Below are 24284 nucleotides of genomic sequence, written 5' to 3' on the forward strand. Positions count from 1 at the left end.
TGATTCAATTTCTGTCGGTATCAGGTTCACCTTCTTGGTGTATTTTCTGGAACATTTGTGGAGACAGCAGCTGTGACATAGCATTTCAGGATCTCATGATCGGCCTTCGTAGGGTTATGAAATAAACGAAAATGGCTACGAGTAATATTGGGGGAGTTGGTAGAGTGAGATGTGGATTATTTCCAGAATTCCAGAAAGCTCCCTCATGCCACTTTCCCATCAGGATACTTTTAAGGATAGCCATTATTCTGACTTCTAATACCATAGATTGGTTTTGAACTTCACATAAATATAGTTATGCATGTATCTATTTTTTCAGTCAACATTATGACTGTGATATTCCTCCTTACTGATGCAGCAAGTTATTCTCTTTCACTGCTGTGTCATCTTCCACTGTCTGAATACTCTATCTCTTCCATGTCTAGTAGGTATATGAATTGTTTCCATTGGGTGCTAATTATAAATAGAGAAGCCTTGAACATTTTTGTGTTAGTCTTTTGCTGGACAGAGCTTTCATTTCTGTTTGGTATACACCTCAGAATAGAACTATTGCACTTTAAAGTGTCTGTTGGTCTAGATTTTTGTGGAAAAAAACTCATGTTAAGTACTATCAACATTTTTCCAAAGTCATTGTATCAATTTATTGTCCCAGGAGGAATATGAAGGAATTCTTCTTGTGCCTCCTTCTCACCAGCACTTAGATTGTTAGTTTTTTAAATAGCCTTTAGGACCAGTACGTAGTTGATCCACTGAAGATTTGCTTTGCACGAGTAATAACGTTCAGCACATTTTTGTATTTTCATTGACCAACTTTTATATTTTTTTGGTAAACTATCTCAAGCCTTTTTGTAATCGAGTTTTTATTGGAATGACCTTTTTATTGATTGCTATGAATTTTTAATGTATTATAGACCTGAGTCCTCTTTTAGAAATAGGACATGCAAACATTTTTTTCCAACCAATGGCTTGTCTTTTCTATTCCCTTTACAGTGTCCTCTGAGGGGCAAAATTATTAATTTTTAAAAGTTCAGCTTATCGGGGCGCCTGGGTGGCTTAGTCGGTTAAGTGTCCGACTTTCGCTTAGGTCATGATCTCGCGGTTCATGGGTTCGAGCCCCGCATCGGGCTCTGTGCTGACTGCCAGCTCAGAGCCTGGAGCCTGTTTCAGTCTGTGACTCCCTCTCTCTCTGACCCTCCTCTGCTCACGCTCTCTCTCTCTCCTAGAAATAAATAAAAAATATTTAAAAAAAAATAAAATAAAAAATAAAAGTTCAGCTTATCAATCTTTTCTTTACGGCAAGTGCTGCTTCTTTTATCCTGTTTGAGAAATCTTTGCCTAGCCCAAAGTTATGAAGATATTCTCCTGTGTCCTCGCAGATTGTTTTAGATTGGTTATGTAGGTCTGTGCGAAATTTCTGTTTTCATGTGTGGTATGAAGTGAGGTTCTTCACTCCCCATATAGCTGTCAGGTTTTCTACTGTGGCCTTGAGCTGAACACTCAAGGTCATCAGCTACTGTTGTTGTTGTTTGTGAACTCTTTAGTATATCCATAAAGGTCACACCTCCCTACAATCTTTGTAAAAACCATAATTGTCATGGTTGTCAAGTACAGCAACCGCATTTGACCATTTAAAGTGCTACCCTCCAGAGTACGCCGTCCCACGCTCCTGCAATAATACTTGGAGTAACTGCAATGTCGTAGCTTGCTGTGGATTGCCGGTGTCACGGTAGCCACCAGACACAGAGGTCCTCTGTGCATCCCTTAACTAGGGGAGGAACTCAGTCCCAGAATCCAGCCTGGATATTCTATTTTCCAGAGACATTTCTAGTAAAAATATTATGCTGCTTCTAGTCCTGGCAGGGAACGTGATTCCACGCCAAGTGTTCACTTGAAGAGCTTTATAAGGTGGCTATTTGCAGAGCAGTGGACAGCGCTAAAGGAACCAGCAATGACACTAAAATACCCAGAGATTAGCAACGGGAGAAAACCATTAAAGTCCTTTTGATTTAAGAGCTAATGCAAATAGGGGCACCTGGGTGGCTCAGTCAGTTAAGCATTCGACTTTTGATTTCGACACAGGTCACAAGATTGAGCCTCACAGGGGCTCGGTGCTGACAGCGTGGAACCTGCTTGAGATTCTCTCTCTCCCTCTCTCTCTCTGTCCCTCCCCTGCCTGCACATGCACACTCTCTCTTTCTCTCTCTCTGTCAAAATAAATAAACATTTTGGGGCACCTGGGTGATTCAGTTGGTTAACCATCTGACTTCAGGTCATGATCTCACAGTTCAGGGGTTTGAGCCCCGCATTGGACTCTGTGCTGACAGCTCAGAGCCTGGAGCCTGCTTCAGATTCTGTGTTTCCACTCTCTCTGCCCCTCCTCTACTTATGCTCTGTGTGAGTGTGTGTGTGTGTGTGTGTGTGTGTGTCTTTCAGAGATAAATAAACATTAAAAATTTTTTAAATAAATAAACATTTTAAAAGAGAGGTAATGCAAATAAATAGATGATAGACAGATAGAAAGTAGACAGGTAATGGCATCATCTAAGCCCAGTCAAAGCTGGGATGGAAGAAGGGCCATCCTATAAGAGGTATAGTCTGGGAGGCTCAGAGCTCCTGCCACAACTATGTCACTAAAGTAGGGAGAAAGGCAGGGAAAAAACTACCTAGACCTTTCCTTCCCTTGTTCTTCTGTCCTGAAGTGCCAAACCCAGTCAGAAGCCTTCTGGAAACAGAGCACAAGTATTGCAGTTCATAAGGGTCAGGCTTCCAGTGTAGGAAACAGGAAAGAGGGAGTCTAAGGATGGATCTGGAGGAACAGACAGATAGAGAATCAATAGCACATGCTGTGAAACAAAAATCAAAATAGGCTAAATAAGATTACTTTGCAAACAGTAAAGATAACACCTGAGAAAATGGAAGTAAATTGTCAATATAAATGAGGAACTATGACAAAGTATAGATATAAACTAAAGAAACATGTCTATGTAGAAAAAAAAAAGTGGGGCACCTGGGTGGTTTAGTCAGTTAAGCGTCCGACTTTCGCTTAGGTCATGATCTTGCGGTTCGTGGGTTCGAGCCCCGCATTGGGCTCTGTGCTGACTGCCAGCTCAGAGCCTGGAGCCTGTTTCAGTCTGTGACTCCCTCTCTCTGACCCTCCCCTGTCACGCTGTCTCTCTCTCTCTCTCCTAGAAATAAATAAAACATTTTAAAAAATAAATTAAAAAAAAATAAGTGGAAAGAAACTAAAATGATAAATACAGATGCTAAAGACTGGGAAACTTCTAGTTGTAGGAATTTTCAATGACGAACAGGGTGGTGGCTATGTTTCTATCTGCAGTTTCTGGTATGTTCCCTCCGGTACAAATGGATGGATGGGTGAATGAATAAACACTGAAAGTAGAAAACAATAAAGGAAACCAAGACTGACAATAAGATTTTTTTTTAACTAAAAGCAAAACACTTCTGAATTATTTGAAATAGAAAATGTAAATCCGTTTTGAAGGCACACACAAAAAAAATCAGGCCAGCCTTGGACTTTACTGCTGCGACAATGAAGAGCACATATTCTTCTCCAGAACCTTCAGAGAAAAATAATATTACCTAAGAATTTGGAGCCAACTCCACTAGAAATTCACATGCAAAGCCCACAGAAAATTGTAAAACCTTTGTTTAATCAAACCTGAGATTTACTGATCGTAAGATGACTTTGTTCTATTAACACAAAGAAAAACTTCCAATCAAACCTTAATGTAGCATTTTAACAGTGTTACTGAGTGATGCATGGATTAGTCTGACACTATGACCTTACTTGGTGTGTGATAGGGTAATCATTTTGAGTGGTATTTCACTAGCAAAAGATAATGGAATTTCATCTCCTTGTGGGATTCTTCCTTTTTTTTCATGTTTGTTTATTTTTGGAGAGAGAGCGTGAGTGGGGGAGGGACAGAGAGAGAGGAGACACAGAATCTGAAAAGGCTCTGTGCTGACAGCTCAGAGCCCGAATCACATGGGACTCAGACTCACGGACTGTGAGGTTATGACCTGAGTCAAAGTCAGACACTCAACCAGCTGAGCCACCTAGGCGCCCCTGACTCTCTCTTTCGTAGGTCCTAGGAAATACTTGGTTTAGTCATACAAGAAAATGTAAAATTGTGGTAATTCTTCCAGTGTTGTTTACTGATAAATATATGCCCTGCTTTGTTTTCTTCTCTTACGGAGCCCATAATAATTTTGTTTCAATGCCAAATTATAATGTAATATTATTTAAGGCATCTTAAGCATCCATAAAATTCAACTTGTGTTATACCAGTGCTTCAGGAAACTTGAAGTGATGGACAAGATAAAAAGCTGACACAAAGTACATGCGGAATTGACCACTGTACTGTGAGCGCCACCTGGTGGACATTGATTGCAAGACACAGCAATTATAAAAGTGATCTCAATCAAGATGTTAAATCCTGAAAAAAGTGTATCTCATGTTTATAGATGAAATAGGGTGTAGTGAACCCTAGCAACTATAATGGTTAATTTTGTGTCAACTTGACTGGGCCAAGAGGTGCCCAGATTTTTAAAAAAAAATTTTTTTTTTTTTTTATTCTTATTTTTGAGAGAGACAGAGTATGAGCCAAGGAGGGACAGAACCTGGCAGGCTCCAGGCTCTGAACTGTCAGCACAGAGCCCCATGAGGGGTGTGAACTCATGAACTAAGAGATCAAGACCTTAGCCGAAATTGGACACTTAACCAACTGAGCCCCCCAGCTGCCCCAAGGCTTGCCCAGATTAAACAGTATTTCTGAATGTGACCCTGAAGGTGTTTCTGGAGGAGATTAGCATTTGAACCAGGGCTCTGTAAAGCAGACGGCCCTGCTCAGTGTGGGTGGGTGGGCCTCATCCAATCCCTTGGGGGCCTGAGTGGGACAAAGGGGTGAAGGAAAACAGTTTCCTCCTTTGCTTCCTGCCTGCCTGTGAGCTGAGATGTAAGTCTTCTCCTGTCCTTAGCCTGGGACTTAAACTAGGGGCCTTTCTGGTTTTCAGTTCTCACGTCTTTGTCTTCTGCCTGGGTGTTATGCCGTCTGGTCTTCTGTTTCTCAGGCCCTCGCCTCTCTAGCTTACAGCCTGCAGGTCATAGGAGTTTTCAGCCTCCATAATTGCATGAGCTAATTCCTCTCAATAAACCTCAGCCCGTATCATATCCACTTGTGTGTGGTGACAGAGGCAGAATTGGTGAGTAAAGATTGGCTTCTGTATGTATCTTGAGACTAGAGTCAGTAGGATTTGCTGATGGCTTAGATATAGGGTGTGAGAAGAAGAGGGGAGTTAAGATTGACACCACGGTTATGGATTGAGCAAAACGAAAAATGCAGCTGCTGCCATGGAGAGGAGGAAGGCTAAGGGTCTGGAGGAGTTTGCCTGGGGTTTGGGAGTGCAGTCTGGGATGAGTTTGGGTTGAGATGCCCGACCCCGCTGTGGATCTGGAGCTGTCAGTAGGCAGCTGGATCTACAAATCCGGAGTTCAGGGAAAAGAATGGGATGCAAGGTTTCCATCTGAGAATCATCGCATAAAGATGGATTTAATGGCACCTGAGTGGCTCAGTCAAGTAAGTGTCTGACTCTTGATCTCAGCTCAGGTCTTGAGCTCAAGATTGTGAGCTCAAGCCCCACGTTGGTCTATGTGCTGAGTGTGAAGCCTACTCTTAAAAAAAATGGATTTGGGGCGCCCGGGTGGCTTAGTCGGTTAAGCGTCCGACTTTCGCTTAGGTCATTATCTCACGGTTCGTGGGTTCGGGCCCCGCGTCGGGCTCTGTGCTGACTGCCAGCTCAGAGCCTGGAGCCTGTTTCAGTCTGTGACTCCCTCTCTCTCTGACCCTCCCCTGCCCACGCTCTCTCTCTCCTAGAAATAAATAAAACATTAAAAAAAAATGGATTTAAAATCCTAAAACTGGATGAGATCTCCAGAGATAGAGAAGAGATCTAAAAATTGGGTTGAGTCCTGGGCGCTCCAACATTAGGGGTCGAGGGAGGCAGTCCTCGTTCTCATGTTTGTTCGTTTTCTCTCTCTCTCTCTCTCTCTCTTTCTCCCTTTCTCCCCCTCCCTCCCTCCCTCTCCGGACCAGTGTCTGTTTGGTTAGGGGAATGCTACTCTAATCTACTACCAGATTACTGCCAGGACTTCCTATCATGTTGCTCTAAAGGCATGAGAGAAATACAGGACACCAAATTTGGTTCAACATAGTCATCCCAGGATAGCTAATGACCCCGTGGTCTCTGCACAGAACTCTCCCAGCATCAGGAAGAGGAACCACCACCAGGGGGAGCTCACCTCCTTCTCCAGACCTCTCCTGACCCTCACCATGGCCTTCACCTACTTCAGGGAACAGGTTCTGCAATGAAATGGAGCCTGGAAGGGACTTTGGAGGGACTTAACCAAGACTAACATGTATTTTACTAATTGTGAAATCTCAAAACCCTATTTCCACCCCTTAGTTTAAGTGAAGTCTTTTTTTTATGGGGTATGGTATTAAAACTGTTTCTTTCCTAATAGGATTAAGAAGATACAGTAAAATCGGATCTATTAATGACAATATTTTCAGATTATACTATGATCACATGGGTTTTATACATAAACTGACTCCAGACCATTTTGAAGCTGGTGGGTCATTTTCAGGCTTTGGAAATTCTAAAGGTATTTTTAGACAGGTTAGTGATAAAATGCGTTGGAATTGTTTACCTTGTTTTAAGAATAGATGCCACATTCTATACACAGAATTGTGGGGACACTGGAAGGTATTTTCCATGGGACAAACTCTTATTAATGCACTTTGCTCTGTTTGACTACAGGAGAAAACCTCCAGATAACAGAACATCTCCAAATCCTTCTTCCCAGTCCCACTCAGGGTTATATGAATTTAACTCCACCTAGAATATCTTCATAGCAACATGACTGGATATTCTAAGCTATTTCTCAGACCTACTGCTTCCAACCCAGGTTCATGACAGGTTTGGTTTTCTACCTCGCAAGGTTGACCAAGAAATATGAGTTCCATTTTTCCTAGTGGTTTACCTTTCCTCTAAAATATTAACTCTGCCTCTTCATTTTTTTTCCCCTTTTCTAATATAGGACTTCCTCACAGACGATGTACATACATATTGCTCTAATAATTTAAGAAATTGTTTAAGGGGCACCTGGGTGGCTCAGTCAGTTAAGCGTCCGACTTTGGCCCAGGTCATGATCTCACGATTCGTGGGTTCGAGACCCACATCAGGCTCTGTGCTGACAGCTCAGAGTCTGGAGCCTGCTTCCGATTCTGTGTCTCCCTGTCTCTCTGACCCTCCCCTGCTCACACTGTCTCTCTCTCTCAGAAATAAATAAAACATTTTAAAAAATTAAAAACTTATTTATTTTTGAAAGAGAGAGAGCTGCCGGAGTCCAGCTCTGGCCGGTCCAGGGGTCCCTGAAGGATGGACGGTGTTGGCGAGGAGGGATGATGAGAGAGGTGCGAGATTCTTTCTGGTCACCAGCCAGGCCTCTCCACACTGTCGAGACTCAACTTTATTTTATGATTTAGTGTTAGGGGAGGGAGTGGGAGGAGGCGGCACAGGAATGGCATTCTGATGATAAATCCTTTTATCAGTAAAGATTCTCCAGAACATTGATATGCAAAAGGATGGGGAACAGCCCAGAGGTGGCATTAGCATCGTAAAGGCAAAAGTTATGCTCATTGCTTAATGGGAAGTATTAAGAAAAATGGGTCTTTTAGGAACTGGAACACGATGTTGCTCCCATAACCACGAAAGAAGTTCCTTTAGTAAGTTCTTTCACAAAGCGCAATCAGCATATCAAAGCCAGAATGAGTCACTCCTAATGTCAATTAACAAGGTGACTTGGGGGTCGGTACTCAGGCCGAAATAATTGGGTGCAGGAGGATATCAGCGTCGCCCTCTGACCTTAAGAGTCCATCCAACTTACCTTAACCTCATAAGGAGTTTTCTCAAGCTATGAGTTCAGAAACGGCTCCCAGCAGAGAGCATGAGCGGGGGATGGGCAGAGAAAGACACAGAATCCAAAGCAGGTTCCAGCCTCTGAGCTGTCAGCACAGAGCCCGACATGGGGTTCAAACCCATGAGCAGTGAGATCATGGCCTGAGCCAAAGTCAGACACTTAACCGACTGAGCCACCCAGGCGCCTGTGGCATTTGGAATTCTAAAGCACTCTCAGCTTTTCAAGAGCCCTCAAGACCCTGGTTCTGTCTCAAGTCTATTCTTGCAGCTGTTTCCCACTCTCTCCCCTTTTCAGTGGGTTCCCAAGTTTAAGAGACTAGGGGGTCAAGACGTTAACAGAAAATGAGTCTAGGAGGCACTACCGAATGGCCGCACCCCCCGACCAGTCTGCACTATCTAGCACCCACACTCCCCATGGCATAGCAATGGGGTCAACCCCACAACACTTCCTTCGAGATGGCCCCCCAAATTCCCCAAGATGGGCAAGATCAGGATTAGAGAAGAGCGTGTCTCAAAGACCTATGGGTCAGAAATTGGGGCAGTGGTGCTGGCGTGAACTATGGCGAAAGGCTTGTGAAACGGAAGAAACGGAGAAGGCTATAGCATGGGAGCTGGGGGTGCGGCCGGCAGCCGTGATGGTCACTGGCATGCAGCCGGGGACAGCAGCTTTCAAGCGAGGAGCGGTACACCACAGCCCCTTCCTGTTAGAAAAACAAAACAAAGCAAGACAAAACAAACAAAACCCCAGTAAGATCGGAGCTCTAAAATCTGCACCCGAGACCCTTCCCACACAGCGGAAGGCATGAATTCGTGCTCTCTTCTTCTCCAGTCTTCTGCCAAGGTCACAGGAATCCTGAACTGAATCTCCCCAGAATTTGCCTCCTCACCAGCAGGAGACATTATCCCTCACACATGCGTGGAGGCTCAAACAGAACATGTTGAGATGTTACTCCTACGGATAAACAAAACGTACTGTTTGGACCTAAACTGGAAACAAATCTGATACTTGCATTTTGCCCTAATTGAAGTATGAAGCAGTTTAGATGCAATGTTTTCTTCTTTGCTCCTCCAGGTTCCTGGCATGGGCTTTGAAACTGCCCTGGCGCCACAGTTCATCACTTTAAAAGAAATGGTCTTCTTTGCATACGTCCCCAAAAACGAGTCTCAACAAAGTATACACACCAAGAAATTCAGCAACATCCACTTGGGAAAAGTGATACACTCCAGGTAGTGACTGATTGGCCTCACACGTAGTTAGATTGCACACTGGTTTCTAAACGCTCAATTCTGGGTCGACTTGCTCAACTGTACCAAATAGAGTCCNGAGCCCGAGGTGGGGCTCAAATTCATGAACCATGAGATCATGACTTGAGCCAAGTCGGACACTTACTGCCTAAGCCACCCAGGCACCCTGCCACTTAGTTTATATAGGTACGTCCTTGTAGAAAACATACAGAATCACTTTTTATTTATTTATTTTTTAATATTTTTATTTATTTCTAGGGGAGAGAGAAAGAGACAGCGTGAGCAGGGGAGGGTCAGAGAGAGAGGGAGATACAGACTCTGAAACAGGCTCCAGGCTCTGAGCTGGCAGTCAGCACAGAGCCCGACGCGGGGCTCGAACCCACGAACCGCAAGATCATGACCTAAGCGAAAGTCGGACGCTTAACCGGCTAAGCCACCCAGGCGCCCCTAGAATCACTTTTTAGAAAACTAACATGATTAATATAATCTCAATGTTAATATTCTCTTTTTACAGCCTAATAATTTTAAAAAGCATATGATTCTCTTAAAGATCCAGATACAAATTTTTCCTCGCTATCCAAAAGCAGAGGGTTCCTATGAAACTTTCTGAAGGCCAAACTGGCATAAAGGAAAGACACAATTGCCCTTAATTTTTATGGAAAATCTCCTGAGCATTCCCAGACCCCAAAAATAACCTCCATGAGGCTTTTCCTGGTGCTTTATGACACATCTTGCTAAAGGATGCACAGAATGAATGGAGATAAACCACAGCTACTCCCACAGGTCCGAGCTCTGGCAGCCTGTGATCGGCCGAGGGGGAGGGGCTCGGTGGGACCCTCTTGCCACTGGGGGTGTGCGCTGCCCCTGGAAGGGGGCTCTGCTCACTGCAAAACAAAAGCTGGATTCTGTTTTCACTTTTTGCCTTTTCTCATGAAAGTGAACATTCTCTTGGGATTTCTTTCCGTTAGGGAAAACCAGTGCTTACTGGCGGTCTTTCCTGAAAGTGAAGTGGTGTAAGGTGAACTTGGGAAAAGCGAGGACAGCACATTCTGGGGTCAGATTCTAACTTTGCTCTACTTGTGCAGAAACGAGGGAATGGGGCATCTCCAAGGCAGGAAATGGGAGCAAAGCGCCAGGATCAGAGAACTAGAAGAAAGCCAAACTTCACCTGGGCAGGTCAAGGATTTGGGACCCGAAGTTCAAAGTCAGCAATAGGCCAAGACAGATTCTAGATATTCAGGCTCTGGAGCAGGGTGAGCCCTTCATTCCTTTCTTCCACAAATAATTCCTTGAAACTTACCACATGCAAGGCAATTAAGCACCACAGAGCAGTGAAGAGGACATTCAAACCAAGGCACACCTTGAACTCACGTAATGACTGTTGACAGCAGAGGAGTGTGGGACATCGAGAGTGTCTTCCGGAGGGTTGAGCCCTTGTTGGGGGATGTTGGAAGTTTACTTCTGGGCAGGAATGCTTATGATGGGAACAGAAGAATGCAGATGAAGAGAGGGGTGGGGGAAGTTTCCAGACTAAGAGGACAGTATGTAGAAGGCCCCCATGTCAATGGGAACATGGCGTGTGTTTGAGAAACCAAAGGAAACCAGAGTGATGTCAGTGTCATGAAAGGAGAAAAGTCATTCAAGACAGTGGAGCCAGGTCAGGTGGGGCCTTCTGAGTCCTGTGGGGGTGAGGTTGAGGGGTTAGAGGTCATTCCAGGTAAGGGGGGGTGGCATTGAAGGCTTCTAATTAGGTGAGTAACTGGATGCATAAATGTGAAATTTCTCACTGCATAAGCTGGAGAGAACACCTTTAATTTTCCTCCTCCTGTCCTTCAAACCCCTCTGTGGACTTCCCTCCGTTCTATCTTCAGATGAATATTAGGCAAGTCCTATAGCTTTTTCCTTCAAGGGCAGATGAATATTTCGTAGTCTAAAAAAGTCGAAGTCAGTCTAAGAATCACATGACTCTCTTCTTGTCCAGTGTTTTAGGAGAGGTCAAATTCTTACCCAACTTAAAGTTGTTTCCCAGCCCCTGTTTGGGCCTGACCTGGACTGGGCAGCCAGGGGAGGTGGGGTATTGCTCATTCTTACTATTTTCCAGCTTCTATTATCTTCTGCCCTCGAAGCTTATGGTTTCTAGCCCTTCTAGAGTTTGCATGAATATTGACTCATTTTTTCCTTTATGGCATTGACATGTACCTGTGCATCAACACATATTGTTTAGTTTTGCTAAATGTATTATTCTTCTGTGACTTGCCTTTTCCCACACAGCGATATGCTTTTTAAATTCCTCCGTACTGATGCATTTGTAATTCACTCCCATGAATACACCACGATCTATTTGGCGACTCTCCTGTGTTTTCTTGTAATAGCTTTAAAGTTTTGCTTTTCATTTTTAAGTGTTTAGTCTATCTAGAACTAATGTGTGTTGTGTGAAGTGGGAACTGATTTCTTCCTTTTTTTATATATATATACAAGTCACTCTTCCCCCCCAATGATGTGGGGTCCCCCCTGCGATATGTCAGTGTTCGTGTGTGTGTGGGGGGGGGGTTCTGTCTCTCTTCTGCTTCATTGTGTTCCCTTTATCACAGTGACTAAAACTCTGTGTAACACCCCCTCCTGGTTTTTCTTGGCCTTTGTCCTTGCATTTAAATGTTACATTCTGCTTGTCAGCTTCCATTAAGGGTCGGGGGGAAGCACCAAAAAACAATAATCTGTTAATAGAAATTGCCTCTTGCAGCCAAATTCTCCCTGGTATCTGAAGTTCAATCTTGGGTGGAAATTTCTGGCTCTTCTCCTCACAGTGAGATAATTCTTTAAAAAAAATTTTTTTTTTCAATATTTATTTTTGAGAGAGCATGTGCAAGCAGGGGAGGGGCAGGGAGAGAGGGAGACAGAGAATCCCAAGCAAGCTCTACGCTGTCAGTGCAGAGCCCAATGTGGGGCTCAAAATCACAGACTGCAAGACCATGATCTGAGTTGAAGTCAAATGCTTGACCGACTGAGCCACCCAGGTGCCCCAAGAGACATTCGTTTTATGGACATTAGATTTACAATCAATGTGACACTGGATAAAAATGCAGAAAGAAGAGTCTTTTCACTAAAAGGTGCTAAGACAGTGGCCTGAGCTGAAATCAAGACTGAACCATCCAGGTGCTGGTAGATAATTCTACCAGAACTACAGACCCAAGACAGCTTCCTGACCCTCTATAATGGGTAGAGAGTTATTATTTTCTACTTCTCTCATTCTGAACGTCTTTGCCTGTGCCCCATGGATGAGTGGCTTTGCTTCCTGTCTACCAGTAGCCTCGAGCCTTTGCTACACGGGGACAGGGGAAGGGGAGAAGGGAGGGAAGCAGGGCTACGGTAGTGACAGCACCCACCAGCACCCACCGTCACAGTACCGATCACCTCTTTGGAGGCCTGTGTGCAAAAGTGGTTAATGTCCCACCTCCCATGGCTTAAAGCTTTTGCTCCTTATGAAAGAAAGTTCAAGAAAGTGGGTGGTACTTTATGCCTGTTTCCTCCCATCCTCCATGCTGCCTGGACACCACCGGGGGATCTCTCTAGGCAGTTGCGCTCCTCCTGTCCTTCTCATGAGCCTCCAGGGATGCCCATGGGAAGGAAGGAACTTGTGAGTTCAAAAGGGACACCTCTGAAAAGTGCCCCAGCTTCCAAACTCACAATGTGAACATATATTCGGGCTTTCTTTTATATTTGTTTGTTTGTTTATTATAATATTAGCTGATTCTTTCTTGTGTTGTGGCCAACACTGGATTTCTCCCTCTCAAGCTCTTCCATAGGTAAGCCTCTTCCTGTGTTCAGACTCTCCTTAGAATGGCTTATTCCCGTGGATTTCATTGTCATTGTTTATCTTAGTTGGTGACCTTAGTTCTCTGATGGATTTACGGAAAGTGATGACTTTGTGCTTTATTTGCTTTGTTTTGTTTTGTTTTCTTGTTGGATTGATCTTTCTGCCTCTAAAGCAAAATCAGAAGTCTTATAACTAGGGGCGCCTGGGTGGCTCCGTTGATTGTCTGACATTTGATTTCAGCTTAGTTGATTGCATGTCTGACATTTGATTTCAGCTCAGGTCATGATCTCACAGGTTTGTGGGATCGAGCCCCACACTGGGTTCTGCGCTGAGTGCGGAGCCTGGTTAAGATTTTCTTTCTCTAATTCTGCCCCTCTTTCCTGCTCACACATTCTCTCCCACTCTCTCTCTCTCTCTCTCTTAAAAAAACAAAACAAAACAAAACTGATTTCTTACCTCTCCCAGAACAGTAGAGCTTGATTACTCCCAACAGAAATTGTAGGCACTTGAATAAAAGAGACTTGAGTGGAGAAGGGGAGAGATATCTTTGGTAGTTAAGGTATCTCCCTGGCCATTGGTCATTGACTTCAGAGGCAAAGAGGGTAATATTTTTTCTCATTAATAACCTTTACTTTTTTAAAATTTTTTAAAATTGATTTCTGAGGAAGAGAGAGTGTGAGCAGGGGAGGGTGGGAGGGTCAGGGAGAGGAGACACAGAATCTGAAGCAGACTCCAGGCTCTGAGCTAGCTGTCAGCACAGAGCCCGACGCAAGGCTCAAACCCACGAACCGTGAGATCATGACCTGAGCCAAAGTAGGATGCTTAACCAACGGAGCCACCCAGGCGCCCCAATAAACTTTACTTTTTAGAGAAGTTTTAGGTCGACAGCAAAACTGAGCATAAAGTACAGAGTTCTCATACACCCAGCCTCCACAGCCACATACACAACCTTCCCCACTGTCAACATCTTGCATTATGGTGGTACACTTGTTACCTACAATGACATACCATCACCACCCAAAGCCCATAGTTTATATTATGGTTCACTCTCAGTGTTCTATATTCTGTGGGTTTTGACAAATGTATAATGACATGTACCAACCTTATAGTACCATACAGAGTAGTTTCACTGCCTTGAAAATCCGCCATGCTCTACCTATTCATCCCTTGCTCCCCGATAACTGATCTCTTCAGTGTCTTCATAGTCTGTCTTTCCCAGGTGTCATATATAGTTGGAGTCGTTGCAGTACATTGGAATCACAAAGTATACAGCCTTTTCTGATTGGTTTCTTTCACTTAGGAAAATGCATTTAACTTTCCTTCATGTCTTTTCATGCCTTGAGAGCTCACTTCTTTTTAGTAGTGAATAATATTCCATTGTCTAGATGCACCACACTTCTTTATCCATTCACCTACTGAAGGACACCTTGGTTGCTTCTAAGTTTTGGGCAATTATGAATAAAAGCTCGTGTAAACATCCTTGCTTAGATTTTTGTGTGAGCTTAAGTTTTCAGCTCATTTGGAACCATACCAAGAAATGTGATCGCTGGATCACATGGTAAGAATACATGTAGTTTTATAAGTGGCTGCCAAACTCCCTTCCAACATGTCTGTACCATTTGGCGTTCCCACCAGCAATGAATGAGAATTCCTGTTGCTCCACATTCTTGAAGGCATTCGGTGTTGTCAGTGTTTTGTATATTTGCCATTCCAATAGGTGTGGTGTCTCATCATTGTTTTAATTTGGATTTCCTGATGATATATGATATGGAGCATCTTTTCATAGGCTTAACTGCCATCTGTATATCTTCTTTGGTGAGGTGTCTGTTGAGATCATTTGCCCATTTTTAAATTGGGTTGTTGATTTTCTTATTACTGAGTTTTAAGAGCTCTTTATATTATAGGGGATCAGATCATGCCACCCCAAAATATTCCAGTTTGGCGTAAGGATTGTTTTCAGCTGAAGGCAACTGAGAAGAAACGGACACAAGAAAAAAAAATCTCTGACACAAAACCCAAGTTTCCCCTTCAATAAAACACATGTAAGGACACTGTGACGCATAAGGACAGGCATTTCAAGACATCACACAAGTGATAAATGACACCGCTTTTATTTCTCCTCTGATCTTCTGACAAAGAACATAGATTTTTTTTATCATTTTCCTGAAATCTCATCTTAAAAAAAAAAACAGTGAAGCAATTAAGCTCGTGTGTGTGCACACAAACACACACATACACACAAAGAAAAAGAAAAAAAATCTCTGCCCTCTCCTTCCCCACCAGGAAAGGCAAGGTGATTCCTAATCTCCAGAAACTTCTAAGCCCAGAGGCCTGAGTGGAATCTACATAGCCAATTTTACTAAACACGACTTATCTTTCATTAGTTTCCCTCGGAGATATATTTACTTTTCCCATTTGCCACTCCTGAAAGCCTAAACCCCTTTTCCTTTGCCTTGTCACTTTTCAGATTACTGTTCTTTGTTAAAATGCTTTGTAAGCCCCAGGTTCCAACCACCCCTTCGAGTTCCTCAGCACTGAGGTTTCTTTCATGTGTAAACATGACACACAGGTTAATAATTCTATTTGTTGGGGTGCCCGGTGGCTCAGTTGGTTAAGCATCCAACTCTTGGTTTCAGCTCAGGTCATGTTCTCATAGTTCGTGAAGTTGGGGTCCTTGCTCACAGCACAGAGCCTGCTTGAGATTCTCTCTCTCCCTCCCTGCTTGCTCTCTATCCCCCCCCCCAAATAAATAAGTAAGCATTAAAAAAAATAAACTCTATTTGTTTTCTTCTGGTAATCTGTCTTTTGTCAGTTTAATTTCCAGGCCCTCAGGTTCAGATTCTAGGGAGTTAGAGGGGAAAAAAACGGCTGTTTTTTTTTTTTCTCTACAGTTTATTTTGGTAACATTCCTCTATCAGATGTGTCTTTCGCAAATATTTTCCCCTCGGTCTGTGGTTTGTCTTCTAATTCTCTTGACAATGTCTTTCACAGAACAGATGTTTTTAATTCTAATAAAGTATGGCTTATCAATTTTTTTCTTTCATGGATCATACCTTCAGCGTTATAGCTAAAGAGTCATCCCCATACCCAAGGTCATGTAGATTTTCTCCTATGTCAATCTTGTATGAGTTCTGTAGTTTTGCATTTTATATTTAAGTCTGTGATCCATTTCAAGTTAATTTTTGTGAAGGGTGTAAAGTCTGCATCTAGATTTTTTTTTTCTTTTACATGTGGGTATCCTAAGTGAACATTTTTTAAATGGATTTTTTCCCCTTTACTATAAAGTACTTGCTCAGTGTAAAATTTCTTAGGAGTCAGATAAACTTGAGGTCACAACTGCAAACATTTTGATGAGTTACCAATTAATCCGTTTAAATATGCATTTTTAATTTTTTTAATTACCATTTTTCACTTTCCTTCTTTCATTTATTTTTTGTTTCTTCCAAGATTGTATTTAAATTCAAGTTAGTTAACATGTAGTGTAGTATTGTTTTCAGGAGTAGATTCATCACTTACATGTAGAACACCTGGGTGCTCATCACAATAAGTACCCTCCTTAATGCCCATCACCCATCTTTTTTTTTTTTTTTTAAATCTTGTATTTATTTCTGAGCGAGAGAGAGACAGCGTGAGCAGGAGAGGGTCAGAGGGAGAGGAAGACACAGAATCTGAAACAGGCTCCACGCTCTGAGCTGGCTGTCAGCACAGAGCCTGACGCGGGGCTTGAACCCACGAACCGCGAGATCATGACCTGAGCCAAAGTCGAATGCTTAACCAACTGAGCCACCCAGGCACCCCAATGCCGGTCACCCATCTAGCCCCTCCCTCATCCACCTCCCTCCATCAACCGTCAGTTGGTTCTCTTGTTAAGAGTGTCTTATGGTTTGCCTCCCTCTCTGTTTTTATCTTATTTAATTTTCCTTCCCTTCCCATATGTTCATCTGTTTTGTTTCTTAAATTCCACATACGAGTGAAATCACTCTGATAGACTTATTTCACTTAGCATTATACACTTTAGCTCCATCCACATTGTTGCAAATGGCCAGATTTCATTCTTTATGATGGCTGAGTAATCCACTGTATATGTATCTATATCTATATTATATCTTCTTTATCTATTTATCAGTCAATGGACATTTGGGCTCTCTCCATAATTTGGCTTTTGTTGATAATGCTACTATAAATATTGGGGTACCTGTGCCCCTTTGAATCAGTATTTTTGTATCCTTTGGATAAATACCTAGTATTGCAATTGCTGGGTCATAGAGTAGTTCTATTTCTAACTCTCCAAGGAACGTCTAAATTGTTTTCCAAAGTGGCTGCACCAGTTTACATTCCCACCAACAGTGCACGAGTGTTCCCCTTTCTCCACATCCTCGCCAACATCTGTTGTTTCCTGAGTTGTTAATTTTAACCACCCTGACTGGTGGAAGGAGGTATCTCATTGTGGTTTTGATTTGTATTTCCCTTGTGATGAAAGATGTTGAGCATTTTTTCATGTGTGTCTTAGTCATTTGAATGTCTTCTTTGGAAAAGTGTCTTCTGCCCAATTCTTAACTGGATTATTTATTTTTGTGCTGTTGAGTTTGGTAAGTTTTATAGATTTTGGATACTAGCCCTTTATCCAATATGTCATTTGCAAATACCTTCTCCTGTTCTGCAGTCTGCCTTTTAACTTTATTGATTGTTGCCTTCTCTGTGCACAAGCTTTTTATCTTCATGAAGTCCCAATAGTTCATTTCTGCTTTTGTTTCCCTTGCCTCTGGAGATGTGTATAGTAAGAAGTTGCTGTGGGTGAGGTCAAAGAAGTTGGTGCCTGTGTTCTCTTCTAGGATTTTGATGGTTTCCTGTCTTACGTTTAGGGTCTTTCAACCATTTTGAATTTATGTGGTGTACGGTGTAAGAAAGTGATGCAGTTTCATTCTTCTGCATATCGCTGTCCAGTTTTCCAACGCCTTTTGTTGAAGAGACTGTCTTTTTTCCACTGGATATTCTTTCCTGCTTTGCCAAAGATGAGTTGACCATACAGTTGTGGGTCTACTTCTGGGTCCTCTACTCTGTTCCATTGATCTATGTGTCTGTTTTTCGGCCAGTACCATGCTCTCTTGATGATTATAGCTTTGTGATACAGCTTGGAGTTTGGAATTGTGATGCCCCCTCCCCCTTTGCTTTTTCAACATTATTTTGGCTATTCAGAGTCTTTTGTGGTTCCATACAAATTTTAGGATCATTTGTTCTATCTCTGTGAAAAAATGTTGGTGTTATTTTGATAGCAATTGCATTGAATGTGTAGATTACTTTGGATAGTAAAGACATTTTAACAGTATTTATTCTTCTGATCTGAAAGACTCCACCAAAAAATTGCTAGAACTAATACACGAATTCAATAAAGTCGTAGGATATAACATCACTGTACAGAAATCTGTTGCATTTCTATGTACCAATAATGAAGCAGCAGAAAGAGAAATCATGGAATCAATCCCATTTATAATTACACCAAAAACCGTAAGTTACCTAGGAATCAAAGAAGTAAAAGATCTATACCCTGAAAACTTTATAACACTTATGAAAGAAATTGAAGAGGACACCAAGAAATGGAAAAACATTCCATGCTCATGGATCACATTACTTCTTTCATTTAGACATTAGAACATGACCACTTTCCTTATATACTTAAAAGCACTTTCTAAATACAATTTGAATAGTTACATCTATTCTAACTAGATCATGTATTATCATTTACTTAATTATCCTATTGTTAGCATTTCTTATTTCTAACTTTCATCATAATGCCATAATGAACATCTTTGTGTGGAAACCTTTTTTTTTCTTTTTCTGTGTTTTAAGTTATTGCCTTAGGATAGAGCCCTGTTAGTAGACTTAATGGAATCAGAGGGGGAGAAATAAAGGTAGAGGTCTTCATGCATAACATCAATTTGCTTTCTGGGAAGCTTGCACCAGTTTATAAACCATCAGTTGTGGATGCGTGCTAATCTCCACTCAATTCTTGCCACTCCTGAACCCTGTCATTTAAAAACCTCTGCTATGGGGCACCTGGGTGGCTTAGTCGGTTAAGCGTCCGACTTTTGCTTAGGTCATGATCTCGCGGTTCGTGGGTTCGAGCCCCGCGTCGGGCTCTGTGCTGACTGCCAGCTCAGAGCCTGGAGCCTGTTTCAGTCTGTGACTCCCTCTCTCTCTGACTCTCCCCTGCTCACACTGTCTCTCTCTCTCTCTCCTAGAAATAAATAAAAATATTAAAAAAATAAAAATAAAAACCTCTGCTAATCTTTGATGGGTGAAAAATTGTATCCAGTTGCTATAGCTGACATCGCATTGATTGCTAGTGAGGTTGAATAAATGATAATCAAATATTCATTTGTTAGCCATTTGTGATATATTTGTAAATCATATTTTCACAAACTTGCTCATTTAAACCAGTGTTTTACCCAGATGGGTTTGCTGTTTGTTGGTTTGGTTTTTAGGAAAACTGGAATGGCTTATATAAGAAAGGTGTTACAACATAGCTCTCCTGAAGGATTTTTGTCCTCTGTTATTACGGAAGTGATAGACCCTTTCGGAATAGAAGAAGAGAATGAGAGCTCTTGTTTGTCTAGTTCCCTTTCCATTACTCAAGCTGGAAATGCCACCTATAAACTTACTCTTCAATCACAAAGTAAGTATAATAATACAGCACATCTCTGATGGCTAAAAAAAAAAATATGAAGAATTACTTTTTTAAGGAGGGTTGTTCATGCTTATTTATAAAACAGTATGTTTCAAAATTCATCCAATTGACAATCTTCTGGTCTACATACTCAGGTTCCTAGAGGAAGTTTTGGTTTCTAATATTATAAGACCTAGCTATAATTTCATTAATATTTCACCAATACTAGTGCCTGTCATTTATGCCTATAATGTTATTTCATCTTAAACAGTATTCAGGAGAAGTGGGAAAAAAATAGGAAGTTCAAAAAGAAAGATGTCCATGTAGATTTTGCCCTACATACTATGATGAATTTTTAATTTTTTTTCTTTTTTTCTAAGTTTATTGTCAAGTTGGTTTCCATTTAACACCCAGTGCTCATCCCCACAAGTGCCCTCCTCCGTGGCCACCAGCCCCTTCCCCTCCCCCCCACCCCCATCAGTGCTCAGTTTTTTCTCAGCATTCAAGAGTCTCTCATGGTTTGCCTCCCTCCCTCTCCCCCACTATTTTTCCCCTTCTTCTCCCCCATGGTCCTCCATTAAGTTCCTCCTAATCCACCTATACGTGCAAACATATGGTACCTGCATACTAAAATGATTTTAAATCACTGTTAAGTAGGATATTTCTATTCAAAGGATTACATGTGGTAGATAGAAAGCCAAAGTTTGTATAGTTTACTGTAAGGATGTGGATTTTATTGTGAGTAAACGGGGAGTCATTGGAGGGTTTCATACAGAAAGTAACATGACTGGACTTAGATTTGACAAGTTCACTTTGGTTCCTGTGTTGAGAATATGCTGGGTAAGTAATGGAGAGAGTTCAAGAAGGAAAGATCAAGAGAAATCAGTTTCAATATTGCGGTAATCAGGTGAGAGATTATATTAAATTTAAGACGCCTGTTACTCATCCAAGTGGAGAAAAGAGTTCATATTTAGGAAGGCAAAGGTGAAGTTCAGGAAAGGCATCTGGACTGGAGAGAGACTTGAGCCATAAGCACATGTATGATAGTTGATGCTATGAGACCAGATGACACAGCTGGAAGATGAGTGTAAATAAGGAAAGAAAAAGCCTAAAATGCAATCCATAGCCTTCCAACAGGTCAGGAAAGGAGAGCTGACAGCTCAGAGCCTGGAGCCTGCTTCAGGTTCTGCGTCTCCCTCTCTCTCTCTACCCCTCCTCTGCTCATGCTCTGTTTGTCTTTCCCAGAAATAAATAACATTAAAATTTTTAAAAAAGAAGGAGGAGGAGGAGGGAACCAGTAGTTCAGGTCAGATGAGGAAGGAAAACTAACCAGCAGATCTGTGTGAAAGTTACTGACAAAAGCTTTTGTTGGGTGTAGTAGTGTAGATGAAAGTCTAGTTGGATTAGGTTCTAAACATTAGGAGAGCAGAGGAATTGAAGACAGTGAATGAAGGGAATTGTCTTGAGGAATTTTGCTATAAGGGGAGGAGAGAGATTACGTGGCAGTCGGAGGAAAGGTGGGAAAGGATTTTCGTTGGTTTGTTTAGAGTGGGAGAAATTAGATCGTGTGTACATGATAGAGAACTGTGAGGGTCTCTTTTGACTGTTTCTCTTTACTTTTTCAGAATAAGGAGAATATTGGTGGTGGTGGTATGTTTCATGTCCTATCAAAGACCTATGTTTCAAAGACCTATCATTACTTCATTGTAATGACCGCCCCTCCCTTGAAATAGCCTTCGTTTGGCTCCCTGCACATCCTTGCTGATGGCTTTTCTCCACTCATTTCTTCGTCTACTTTGTGAAATCTTTCTCCCTTCCCATTCCTTACATGATGGTAGGACCTCATGGTCCTGCCCTAAAGTCTAGTTTCTTTTAAATCTTGATGATCTTCCTAAACAATCAATTATTCATCCACTCAGCAAATATTTGTTGAGGATATTCTATGTAATAAGCACACCTTTAGGTATTGGGGAGTCGCTGGGTATGTTATCCTTCTCTTGTAGAATCATAAGAAAGATTCTAAATTATTAAGGCTCTTGGCAGTTCTATAGTAAAGAAATCAGCCGTCTAATCATTATTTAGCCCTGTGCGGGTGGGGTTTTTTTCCGCTGAGGATTTTATAGAACTAGTTTCATAATAAAGGTTAAAGTATAGGTTTGTGCCTGACATATTTGTGATACACGTTCTAGAAAATAATTTGAATCCTGACCTCAGAATCTGGCCAACGTGTTCTCTGGTTAAGACCATAGTTTAAAAACTCAAATTGTGTTTCCACCAGTTATGTCCACCAGTATGCTTGGAGAACACTGGCTATTTTATTTTATAATAAATGATTCCCATTTTAGCTCCAGGTACTGTTTCTTCATTTCAAGATCTGGATATAGAGAAGACGGTGTTGATTCCTGGTTACAGCAGCTTCCTGATCATAAATGTTTTAGATGACAAGAATGCTATAGCAGTTGCTACCATGCCTACAACAGTACTCAATAATATGACCTTCCCAAAAGACTCCTGGTTCTTATACAACCTTGGGCACAAGAATGGACGAATGTGGGAAATATATGCAAAACCATGTAATTACTGGTTTCAACAACGTGATGATTCCCTATCCCTCAGTGTCCTGAAATACATTGACCTGGGGAAATCTTATACTGTAGAAGTTAAGGTCATCCCTAATACAAAAGGTAAGCTTATTTTTACTGGGAAACATCTAAAGGAGATGTTGTTTTTCTGGAATATAAAATATACATTCTGATATTTCCTTTACATTTGGCTTACATAGTATCTGGTATTCTAATAACAGTATGAGCTTCTAACAACAGAATGCTTGCTTACCGTGTGTGAGGCTCTGTACTAAATTCTTTTTATGTATTTTTATGACTTACAACAACTCTAAAAGGCTAGATTTTAATCCTCATTTGCAAATGAGGAGAATGAATTAAGTTACCAGACCCAGTTTATGCAAGATTTTAGTTTAGATTTTTATTGTCCTCCGAAAAGAAAACCTTTTAATTACTTTGGTATTGTTGTAATTATTTCAAGCATTTATTTTAAGCCCCCCTCCAAAGGCTTTTAAAATAGAATTCTATACTTTTCCATGACATTTATTTATTATAAAAGTAATGTGAAACTTAATTTTTTTTTTAATTTTTTTTTATATATTTATATTTTTATTTATTTCTAGGAGAGAGAGAGAGAGACAGCGTGAGCAGGGGAGGGTCAGAGAGAGAGGGAGACACAGACTCTGAAATAGGTTCCAGGCTCTGAGCTGGCAGTCAGCACAGAGCCCGACGCGGGGCTGGAACCCACGAACCGCGAGATCATGACCTAAGTGAAAGTCGGACGCTTAACCGACTAAGCCACCCAGGCGCCCTAATAATGTGAAACTTATTAAAGATGATGGAGAAATGGCATACTGGAAAAATAAAATAAAACAAAAATTTTAGTTAATAACTGAGCTAGAAAGAGAAGCGGGAAAGATATAAGGAAGGGAGCAAAAGAGAAGAAAAGCTCATCACCAAAAATTAAGAGGAAACTCAAAGCCAAATTTGTGGCTCCCTGAAGGGTGTGAGACTCAGATATAGGCCGTAGAGACAGATGGATAGATTTTAATGCCCAAGCATTGGTAGAATATACTTTGTGGTAGGAGGTTGGAACCAAGACAATTAAGTAAAACTAACAGCTTAAATAATGAAGAGAGGATTATGAAAACTCTACCAACAAACCAAAGAGGGAACTCAGGGGGTTATCATCTCCTTGAGACTCAAAGTGGAAAAAAGGATCTCCTGTAAAATCCCTAAACTCCAAGACTGTGTAATCCCCAGAGACTACACGTCAGTTGCAGGAACCCCAAGCTGAGAAATAATCATAACACCTGGGCCCTAGCATAGGCAAGCGTGATAGAAATACTTTCATAACCCAGGGAGCATAACTTCCATGGAAAAATCAACACCCATTAAATGTGAATTGAAGAAAAGAATTTTATTTTTTAAAATATTTATTTTATTTAAATAAAATATTTATTTTATTATTTATTTTGAGAGAGAGAGGTGAGAGAATTTGTAGGGGAGGGACGGAGAGAGAATCCCAAGCAGGCTCCATGCCCAGCATAGAGCCTGATGCAGGGCTTGATCTCACAACCATGAGATCATGACCTGAGCCACTTAACCCACCCAGGCACCCCAAGGAAAAGAATTTTAAAACCATGTAAGAAAACGACCTAACGTAAGAGAGAGTCCACAAGCTCTCCAAGAACTTGATACTTAATCTCTAAGAACTTGAGATAATAGAAAAATCAGAAAGACACAATAAAACAAATACACCTAAAACTCTCAAAGAGACAAAACATATGAACCATGATGAGAGGACAAAACACTGCTTTTTAAAAAGAGCTCATTTGAAAAGCAGAACCAAATACAATTTATACAAATGAAAATTACAGCCTTTGGGAAAAAAGTGGAGGATGTCTATTTCTGTTTCAATCAGCATTGTGGACTTAAATTTTGCAGAAAGCTTCCTCTTGAAACCCTTAGAATCCTCTCCTCAATTCTGGGACTCACTGTC

At 41.6% G+C, this 24284-nt stretch overlaps 1 protein-coding gene across 1 annotated transcript in view; it reads left to right on the forward strand.

The window, feature by feature from the left end:
• The window catches only part of CATSPERB (catsper channel auxiliary subunit beta), a 115461-nt gene that overhangs the window by 66252 nt on the left and 24925 nt on the right, over positions 1-24284 (forward strand). The window contains exons 16-19 of the mRNA XM_077780838.1: positions 6542-6696; positions 9071-9225; positions 19540-19730; positions 22067-22405. Of these exons, the coding sequence (XP_077636964.1) occupies positions 6542-6696; positions 9071-9225; positions 19540-19730; positions 22067-22405 (840 nt within the window). The remainder of the gene's footprint in view (positions 1-6541; positions 6697-9070; positions 9226-19539; positions 19731-22066; positions 22406-24284) is intronic.

This window comes from Crocuta crocuta, unplaced genomic scaffold, assembly GCF_008692635.1.
Source record: "Crocuta crocuta isolate KB4526 unplaced genomic scaffold, BGI_CrCroc_1.0 scaffold299, whole genome shotgun sequence".
Lineage (NCBI taxonomy): Eukaryota > Metazoa > Chordata > Mammalia > Carnivora > Hyaenidae > Crocuta > Crocuta crocuta.